The sequence below is a fragment of the Abrus precatorius genome, unplaced genomic scaffold (assembly GCF_003935025.1).
Source record: "Abrus precatorius isolate BTA unplaced genomic scaffold, Abrus_2018 Scaffold8, whole genome shotgun sequence".
Taxonomy (NCBI): Eukaryota; Viridiplantae; Streptophyta; class Magnoliopsida; order Fabales; family Fabaceae; genus Abrus; species Abrus precatorius.
Window position 1 is genome coordinate 39,090,841 of NW_020874428.1, and position 10,817 is coordinate 39,101,657.

General features: G+C 34.3%; 1 protein-coding gene across 1 annotated transcript; it reads right to left on the reverse strand.

The window, feature by feature from the left end:
* Positions 1–819: 819 nt before the first annotated feature.
* LOC113848532 (probable WRKY transcription factor 2) lies at positions 820–5,526 on the reverse strand. The gene is made up of 6 exons (XM_027478110.1): positions 5,272–5,526; positions 4,290–4,796; positions 3,169–3,357; positions 2,028–2,905; positions 1,797–1,955; positions 820–1,690 (listed from the first exon to the last, which is right to left on the reverse strand). Exons 2-6 carry the CDS (start codon positions 4,746–4,748, stop codon positions 1,126–1,128), a joined length of 2,250 nt encoding a protein of 749 aa, XP_027333911.1. The 5' UTR covers positions 4,749–4,796; positions 5,272–5,526; the 3' UTR covers positions 820–1,125.
* Positions 5,527–10,817: the final 5,291 nt, after the last annotated feature.

The following is a 10,817-nucleotide window of genomic DNA, read 5'->3' on the forward strand; positions in this document are numbered from 1 at the left end:
CTAAAGATTGACACATTGAGAGTGGGTTTATTTTTTATTTTGGTAAAGTTAATCTGAATGAAATGTTAACAAAATTATTAGGATAATATTGATATTAAAAATGTAATTTGCTTTTGGGAATATTCTTTTTAAAATGTATTTAGAATGGCTAATTTTGTTTTTAGAATGACTTTAGAAGTGTGAATATAGATGTTATATGAGCCTCATGCCTAAATTACCTATCCCAAAATTAATTTTATTAATTGCAGAACTTTGAGAATGAAAAAAATTAACAAAACAAATTAACTACTGTTCAACGTGGCTAAGTGCTTGGTTGCTCTGCGTCTCAACTCTGTCTTCGAAGAATAAAAAACTTTTTCACTCTTGAGAAAGTGCCTCGTAAAGTTCACAAACTCCATTTCGCCCGTAAGACAGACCCTTATATGTCCCAAACTTGATTTTTGTTAGCAAGCACAAATGGGGTAAAAAGTTTATATAAGTTGAATGAAAAAGGCAAGGAAAAAAAATAAATTAGGTAGCAAGTTATTGGCTTTGGCAATTTGAAATTGAACTTCAATTAAAATTAATAAGATAAATCATATTCCAATATATAAAAATAAATATTTATATCCCCACTTCATGTGTCTAGGTACAATTAATCTCAATTATTTTTATCTTTCTTTTACGGGTCCAACCATATCAATAACAGAATCCAAAGCAGCAGTAATAATAGACATCTTTCTCGCCTTCAGACAAATGAGGGAACTAGGACAAGCAATATCTTTTATCTTGTCATAATAAAAGATATTGCTTAACACAATGAAATCATATCATAAAGTGACTTGATCAATGTTGAATCTAATATAGCAAAATTTCTATGATGAATAATTCATAATTAAAACACAATCTATCATAGCCACTGATTCCTCATGCAGTTGATTAATGTTGTGCTACATGGATGCCTTGAATGCAATAAAACAGCAGAACAAACTACATACACCTTTGACATGTGATTAAGAATGTCATACATTACAATGACTGGAGAAGCCCACCTATGTATGCCTAGGCATCACATATGTATATATGTATATAATAAAATGTATACATTAGTTTTTTTTTTTTAAAGAATAAGGGAATAATATAATTTTACATATGAGGTCCAAGAGGCATGCGGCTCATGATTTCCTGATATACTGATGAGCCACTGGGCAGGTTAAGGCCACGTTCAGGAATAGGCTCCACATTTGGTTCTCCCTTTGGTAACATGAAACTTAAATCATTTGCGGGGCGCTGTTGCGCCAAGAATGGATGAACAGGCAAGACAGGAAGCTTTGCTTGCGCAGGGCCCAACCCTGACATTGCCAGATTCGACAGCATCTGTTGGTTCATACCAAAGGAGAAGCCGTGGGAAGGTCCAAGCTGCTGCCTTCCAGGTAGGTTGAATGAGCCAAGGGAAGGCCTCTCCAGCCTTCCCATGCCATTGTGAACTTGTGATGGTTCAGGTCTATGAACATGGGTCTGAAGAACTCCTGAAGCTTGGCCAGAAATGGCATTAGAGGCGTTGGCATTGACGTGACTGCTAGCACGAGCAGCAGGAACATCATGGTTGTGTTTTCCCTCATAAGTAGTGATCACAGATTTAAGGTCATGTGAAGCTCTCTCCACGTGCTTCCTTACTGTGCAGCCTGCATTTGTGCACTTGTAGTAACTCCTGTAACAAAACAGTTACATTCAGCTTTGTAACATAAATAATGTATTTTTTTCTATATGACTTCTGTGCATGCACAAATCAGATCAAGAGGAGGAGAAAGACCCACCTTGGGTTGGGATTTCCTTTGACAACTTTCTGTCCATATTTCCGCCACCGGTAACCATCATCAAGGATATCTACTTCGCTAGTAGTCTGTACAACAACTCTAGGCTCACGAATAGCCCTAGTAGCTCCACTCAACTCTGTTGCATATGATTCCAGTTTCCTGAGAAAAAAATGGTTGGTTTCAATACGTAGGACAAAGATTACTTTGGGGGAAAAACATAATGGCAACTACCTTCTCTTAGACTCTGATTCATCACCTTCCCCATCATATCCTAATGATACACTACCATGAGTGCCTTGATCGTCTTCATCTTCTTCATTAGAAAAAGTAGATGAGCCATCCACTGCCTCTCCCGAATCAAAGTGAGCACCATTTTGAGTCTGCAAATTGGTGGACTGGTTGTAGTATTCAGGACCAACAGATGCTGATGATGTTGCTTCAAGGTTGTCATGCTTCCAATTAGCAGCCCCAGCTATGTTTCCCTTTTGTACATTGGCCCAGCCCAGGTCACCATCCTCACCACTCTGTGGTTCAACATATTCAGGATTGTCCACTTGCATGTCACTATGAAGGTTAACTGAACCTATGCCTGACCGACGATTTGGAGGAGGTTTAGGATGGCTGTGAGCTCCCTTGTAAATGATCTCTGTTATGTGGCCCTCATGAGATCGTTCTACTTTCTTCTTAACCTGACAATGTGGATGTGTACACTTGTAGTAACTCCGTGGGTACTCACTACCCTTAACTTGCTTTTGGCCATATTTTCTCCAGTTATATCCATCTTCAGATGGTGCACCGCCAATACCACCAGCCATTGCGTCTCCATTGCCTCTTTGATCTCCTTCTTCATCTGCTTGCTCTTCAAGTGGTGTGGAATGTTCAATGTTACCACCAACTGTGTCAAAAGCCCTTTGCTCAGCTGAGAACATTTTAATTCCATTATCTTTTTGAGGTGGTGATTCGACAAAGTCAGCCTGAAGATGGAGGCCACTTTTGTTCTCAGTTTGAACTTTGACAGCATCAACACTTTGAGATTGAAAAGAATTTTCTGACTGAGCTGAAACCTCAATACCAGGAAGGGATTGTTGATGAAGTGTAGCTGGATTTATCTGCAAACAGAAGGCAGACTAAATGACCAAAAAGAGAATATAGATCTACATATCATTGCAAAGACAGTCATCAACTCACTATGAATCCCATACTAGGTGCATCAGAAGATATCAAACTTGAATCATTAACATTATCTATTATTGCATAACGCTTGATGACTATTTGCAAATGGCATGTCATGTTGACTGGAAGAGTAAATTTTCATGGAAAAAAGCGTATCCAAAGTTCTGGTGGTAAAAAAGGTTTACTGGAATGTGCTTACTTTCTTTCCAGGGCCATGATAAAAAGAAGAGCCTGAATCTGTTGCAGGCTTGAAAGCAAAGGATGATGCGTAGATATCATCAAAGCTGTTATCTTTACATTTTTCTGGAGCATCAGATGATAACTCTGAGTTCCGCATGTTGCCATTGGGCATGAACAGGAATTTTCCAGTTGTTGGAGATGGCTGTGCCTGAAATTAGAGAAATACATTAGTCATAACTCAATAATAGACAAAACAATGTCCCATGTATCAGTTTCATACAAAAGCAGATGGACGACTGTTGGTGCCACAGGAGAAAGTAAAAGGAAAAGTGATAACTTAACACTTTAAAATTTTCTTTTGGCATCATGTGTTAAGAGCATAAAAAGTGCCTCATTGTAAGGCATGCAAAGCAGCACAAATCTCAGTGGTTTACAGTTTCCAAGTTAGACAATGTGAGTAGCACTACCAAATGAAAATCAAATTGAATTTTAAGCACAGACGCAGACCAAGACAATGAGGTCCTACTCCTACCAGTTATTTCGAAGTTGAAGTACATACAGTTCAGATATCATTATATACTCTGTCACAATGCACTACCTATTGTTACAAAAGTATATTGAAAAGAAAAATCCACAATGAGATATGACATTTTCTTTACCTATTCTAGAGGATAGTTCATAACTACGGTGATAGAAAAGGGCTACCATATTAACCAAACAGAATACCTCTGATGAAATTTGAAGAGTTCTAGGAAAAGACAAAATGGAAAAATCAGGAAAGTACAAGTATGAAAGTTCCAGAAGTGAAATCAGACAAGATAACCGGAAAACTTGATATCACTTAATAAAACCCTCATTCAAATTGAAGAAATAACATCCATTCAATCCTCAGATTATCCAAATTACAACATTAAACATACAAAAAGAATTAAATGGATCTTGTTTGTCTACCCTATCAGACATCCACATTATGAGCAATAATGATATGTGCTTTGTAGTGCGTCACACTACCAACTGCATCTAGGATCTATCCTATATCCCTTCCTTCTATTATTACCCCTTTTTCTTGGGTTTGAGAGAAGAAAAAACAAATTCAATAAACAAATAACCAAGCCAGAACACAAATGCGCCAGAGCTCACCAGTGAATTTGCAAGGAACACCGGAGAATCTAAAAGTGTAGTAGGACTGAGACCAGGGGGTATGGTTAAGTAAGGAGACTGAATGTCTGAATTAAGCGAAAGATCAGTAGATCTAATGCTTTCGGTATTCAACCTTGGAGCATTAAACCCGGCTCTAGCAGCCATCCTTTCAACAAGACCACCCCGAGAACTCGATTTCTGCTCGGTCTGAAAATTCATGTCGCTCAATTGGGCACCAGAATCACCATCATGCGTCCCATCTTTCATGTCTCCTTTCCCTGCTTCACTACGTGCGTGAGCCCCCAGAAATGGATCCTCAGTTCTACCACTTCCAGGGTGTTCTGAGATCGATCTTGTTACATTATCTTCATCTAGCATTCTAGAAAAAAGGGTCCTTGGACTTGGGCTAGGAAGACCCCAATCCCCAGTAAGGGCAACATTATCATCAATCCCAGCCATTCTCAGACCTCACTTTATGAACACCAATACTGTAAATGACCAAATTTTCTGAGGAAAAAAAGAGACTATGAATAATGCAAAAAACACAGAAATCAATTAACACAATAAAATGCCAACCAAAGAGGAAAAAGAACTCAGCTCAAAAAAAAAAAAAAAAACAAAAAAGGAAAATCATTTCGCTATGCAATTGCTTAATCTACCGATAAAACAAAACAAAGCGCCAACATGAGTCATCGTCTTAGAAAGTTAGACCATAAAAATTTGAAAAATTTATACCCCTCTTTTACCTTTTGACGAAGTTACAAAATTATCAATTTTTTTTTTTTTTTGGTTTTTGACACAAAAAATAATAATAGAAAAAGCAAAATTGGAACAAAAAAGAAACTAAATATCGAACATGAAAAAAAACCCAATTCCCCGAATGCAACGAACATTGTTGCAAAAACGTTTGAATCCTCTTGGGAACGAGATAAGAACAAAGAAAAGAAATAAAAAAACAAGAAAAAATGTCTGACGAGCTTACCTAACACGGTTGAGAAGATTCAGGAAGAAGAATCACCACCACAATCACCACAACAACAACGGTTGAACCAGAAGCGGATCCAAGAACCCGAACCCGACCCAACCAGCTATTTGGGTCTTTCTTCTGATAATGGAATTTGATCCAGAGTTTTTGTTTTCTTACCTTGTTTTTGCTGTTGTTTTGTTATGGGTATAGAAATAATTGTCCCAAAATATACCAATGAAATGATTGTGTTGATGAAGAAGGAAAGAGAATAGTTACAAAAAGAACTTAATTTTTATATATAAAATAATAATAATTAAATTATGAGGTAATTTAAAAATTAATAAATTATTAACACTGTTGTTAAAGCAAAAGGGATGAAAGACTTGTGGGGGAAGGTGCAAGAGAAAAGAGAGATGATTGTGAGATGGTGGTGGACCTCAAAAATCAAAGGAATCTTTGACACATACTCACCTCTCCAAAGACATTTTTCATTCCGTTTTCATCAATTTTTTCTAATTTATTTTTAACTTTTAATTAATATTCTTTTCATTCTTTTATTTTTGGTATTAAAACTTTATATAGAAATTTAGGAAAAAATTTAATGTCCTATTTTTTACAAAAATTATTATATTAATTTTTGTTATACTTATTTATCTTTTATTTATAAATTATTTTTTATTTTGAACTAAGGGTATAATTAATAAAAATTAATTAATATCATCTTAAATTTTAAAAATAAAAGAAAAGAAAATGAAATTGTAAAGAGCCATTGTGTAGTAACAGGACAAATCATGGTTATTTGTCACCATTTTTTAAAAAATGTAATAAAAATGATAATGTAAATTGTAGTGGTTGTTCCCATTCTAACTTCAGGGTTGGAGCCATTTTTTGTCAACTTACAGTTTTGTGTTAATCAATTGAGTCTTATGTATACATGTTGATGACTTGATCTTCGCATATAACGGTAGACTTTGGTTGTATATGCTATTTTCTTGGCACTGAGGTACTAAAATAAGATTTTGAGTAGATTCTAAATGTAAGAATGCACATTCTTATCTATATAAACTTGAAGCTGGAAAAGTATTTATATGGAAAGAAAATAGATGCAACGGTCTGTAAGTAAAATGTGAAAAATTGATGTATCTAATTTAGTCAAGCCAAATACAAATGCATGTTATTAGGTAATCCAAAAGAATTACAGTCTACGGAAAAAATATATATGTCAACCCATTTGGACGAGGAACTGAATCTGGATAGAAAGGTGACAATGTTAGGTTGCTAAATAATTCTGTTTTACATAGAAAAAGCAAATATAAATATGTCATCTTCCATTTTTTTTTATCATATTCTTTATGTTATCTACTGCAAAATTGAGGAGCAGATTACGTGACAAAATTTATCAACACAATCATGCTTGAAAAGTTTCAAAACATGACCAGAGTTTGTTAAAAGAGGGAGGAAGCTTTATGTGACCCTGACAACGAGTAAACTAGCTGATATTTCGTGTAGGGCTTGTTTGACGGAGGAAAATGTTAAGAAATTTTAAAATTTATTTAGTATTTTATTTTAGTTTTGAATAAGTTTAAGTATGCTTGATTTGTACTTGTTGCAATTATTATTTTATCTTCTTCTTTTAAGTAATAATAATTACTTCAAAATGTTATAATGTCTGTAATTAAGATATTTCAACGAATCTATATGTTTTTATGTATATTTTAATATTATATATCGAAAAATTAAATGTATCTAGTACATAAATGTTAGAATTTATTTTAAGTTAGGCTATATTTTATATAAATAAGTCTCACCTATTTAATAATTTTAAAATCTAAATTTAATTTATTATTTGACTTTTTATTAAAATTAAACTAACTTTTTTAAAAGTTTAATTTTATTTATTAATCTTTTTAATAGTCTACTTTGTATTAAGATCTTTAATATATTATTAATTATTTTTTGTAAACAGACTATTAAATTATTTAAATAGGTATATTTTTATAAATGTATAAGGCTCATATCTAAATAAGTTATGAAAAAATGATTTAACACCTCGAATATGTATATAAAAATTACATATTTTGTGGCAAATAAATGGTCGAAGATATTTTCTCTCTCTAAGAAAAATTTTCTTGTTTCGAGAGAGTTCTTTCACTTTTTTTGATTAGGGTCTCTCAACCTTAGGTTCTTTTCTCTCAGCTAGTAGCCATTGCGAGATATTGATAAAAAATTTTATTGGATCTGTGACTTGGAGGCTGAAGGAAGATATGGAGTATGGAGATTGCAAAAGAAGAGGTGTAGTCCAAAGAAGAAGTGGATTTAATGATCAAAGCAAAAAGAAAGTAAAAACGGAATCTGAGAGCACCATGGACGTGGTGGATCCGCTGACACAAGAGAAGGATTGCGAAAAGGGTGTTTCTAACCAGGAGCTTTCTTTCTCTAAATCTTCGCTATGCATGCCGTATAAGGAAAAAGTTTTGGCTGGTAAGGACACAAATCTAGAATTTAATGATAAAAAAATAATAAAATCAGTATTAGAAGACTTTCATATTCCTTTTGATTGTGATGAACCTGCTATAGAGGGAAATGAGGTTCAGAACCTCTGCCCTGAAATAAAAGTTTCACTAGAGGACTATGAACTTTAGTGTAATCCTTGGAAATATACTTTGATTGTAAAACTATTAGGCAAGAATATTAGTTTTAATTTCCTGAATCAGAAGCTGTCTAATCTATGGGGTAAAAATGGGAGCCTCAAAATCCTGGACCTCAATAATGATTTCTATTTGGTAAAATTTGAAAGTTTGGAGGATTATAAACATGCCCTCTTTAAGGGCTCCTGGCTAAATTTTGATCATTATTTTCTTGTTCAGCGTTGGAGACCTTTATTTAGATCTCAAGACTACTGTCTTAGGAAGATTGTTATTTAGATTAGGGTCCCTTACCTACCTCTAGAACTTTATAATGAGAAATTTCTCTGGCAGGTTGGGTCTTGCCTAAGAACTATGTTAAAAATAGATCCTCATACCTCTTTACTTGTGAGAGGGAAATTTGACAGGATATGTGTTGAAATAGATCTTAACGGAAAGTTAGTCCCCTCCTTCAAAGCTCTAGGGCAAGAATTTAGAGTTGAGTATGAGGGTTTGCATTTGATCTGTTTTCATTGTGAAAAATATGGGCACAAGGTAGATTCCTGTAAAGAAAATTTTAAGCAAGCTCAAGAAAATATAGAACATGACCCTTTACTTAATAATCCTAATATAAGAAAGGAGTCTGATCCCAATGACATGGAGAGCCTCTCTAGGGATAGTATTCAAGATAGACAAGAGGACAGTAACAGTGAAAGTTAAATAGATTTGTCCCTTGGATGCTGGCTAAAAAACTAATCAGAAAAAAGTCCAGACAATTCAAGTCCATGAGTGATTCTATTAATTCTGGTAGAGGTAAGGAATCCTCCATAGGTTCTAGGTTTGGAATTTTGGATAGTTCTCATTATTTCTAAAATCAGGAAATAGGCAATGATAATCAGAATATGGAAACCATTATTTGTGAGACTAATTCTGAAATCAGAGTATGTTGGTTTCTAGTGAACCCAAGCATAACAATAAGTTCCCTATAATACCAAACTCCCAACCTAGCTCTAAAAAGTTACCTAAATTAAAATTAAAAAATAGGGCAGGCAATCATAGTGGTGAACCTAGTGCTGGTTTAGTGAATAAAATTCACACTATTTATGATACTCCTCTGGAGAAAAGGGTTAATGATAATCAAGAAGATACCTTTCAGTTAATGAGAATAATGCAAAAAGATTTAGAAAGTCAGGCCAACATGGGGAAGTCCATTCAGGACCTCTTAGGAATGAATCTTATTCAGGCTTGGAGTCCTCAGCTAGGAGAACCTCTTGATATTGTCTCTTCCATGAATAGTGTAATAAAAACCAGGCCAAATAGTGAGTTACAGTCTGATTCAGTGAAAACTATGTCTCTGGATAGCAGTCTAGTGAAGGACCAGTATCTTAAAGATGCATTCTAATTAATCCACTTTCCATATTCATGAACTGTCTTTTCTGGAACTGTAGGGGGCTGACAATAAAACCTTTTCTAGGTTAGTAAATGACTTAATTAAAATTCATAATCTTGACTTGATTGCTTTATTTGAACCTAGAGTTAGTTTGGACAGGGCTGACAAAATTATTAACAACTTAAAATTAAATGGCTCAACTAAAGTAGATGCAATAGGATTTTTTAGGAGGATCTGGGTTTGCTGGAATACTAAGAAAGTTAAAACTTATGTGTTATTAAAAACTAAGTATGTTGTGCACCTTAAAATTAGCAGTCTTGGTCAACCTAATTTGATCTTATCGTCAATTGATGCTAGCCCCCAAGAGAGGACTAGAATTGATTGTTGGAATGAACTTATAGATTTTAGTAAATCTATTCAAAGCCCTTGGTGCCTTGCTGGGGAGTTCAACTCAGTTCTTTATGACTGGGAAAAGAGGGGTGGTAGTTCTGTTAGTCAACAACAAAGGAAGAGTTTTGCTGATTGCTTAAATAGGTGTGACTTGTATGATTTGGGTTACAAAGGTAACCTTTTCACATGGCAAAGAGGTAACCTAAAAGAAAGGCTTGATAGGGTGGTTACAAATTATGAGTGGAGAGTCTATTTCCCTAATAGTTTAGTTACTCATATTCCAATTTTAAAATTTGATCGTGTTGAACTTTGGCTCAAAAGAAGAACAAATAAGCAACTTCCTACTCCAGTAAAGCCTTTCAAATTCCTAGCTCCCTGGATCTCCCATCCAAATTTTCCTAACCAGGTTAAAAATTCTTGGTTTCTTTATAATTCTTGGAATGATAACATCAACAGATTAAAATATAATATTTCTCATTGGAATAAAACTACTTTTGGTAATATTTTTTATAGAAAGAAGCGTATTTTGAGTAGAATAAATGACATCTCTTATAAGTTAGGTTCTATGGATAATCCTTTCTTATGTAATCTCAAGAAATCCCTTTGGAAAGAGTACTAACAGATTCTGGACCTTGAGGAATCCTATTGGTTCCATCATTACATATCTAAATGGCTTAGCTTAGGAGATAGAAACACAATTTTTTTTTATAAAGCTGCTATTTTTAGAAGAAATAAAAATTTAATTGAAGCTTTAAAAGATGAAAATGGAAATTGGGAGTATAATCCTCAAAACTGAAATTCATAATTCTTGACTATTTTAAAAAGTTTTATTTTGATCTCTCTCTGTATAATTCTACTATCTCCACTGCTACTTCCTTTTTTTCCTTTGAGAGAGTGTGATAGGCTTAGTTTATCATCCCCAATCTTTATAAATGAGGTTAAGGCCTCTCTTTTTTCCATTGGTAACTTTAAGTCTCCTGGACCAAATGATATCCATGCTCTATTTTATAAAAATAAGTGGAATTTCCTTGCTCCTTTCATTTTTAATTTTGTCCTGGATGTTTCAGAACCCTGCAAAAATGGCTGAAGTCAATAAAACCCACATTAGCCTCATTCCTAAGATGGATAACCCTGAATATATTAGTAACTTCAGACCT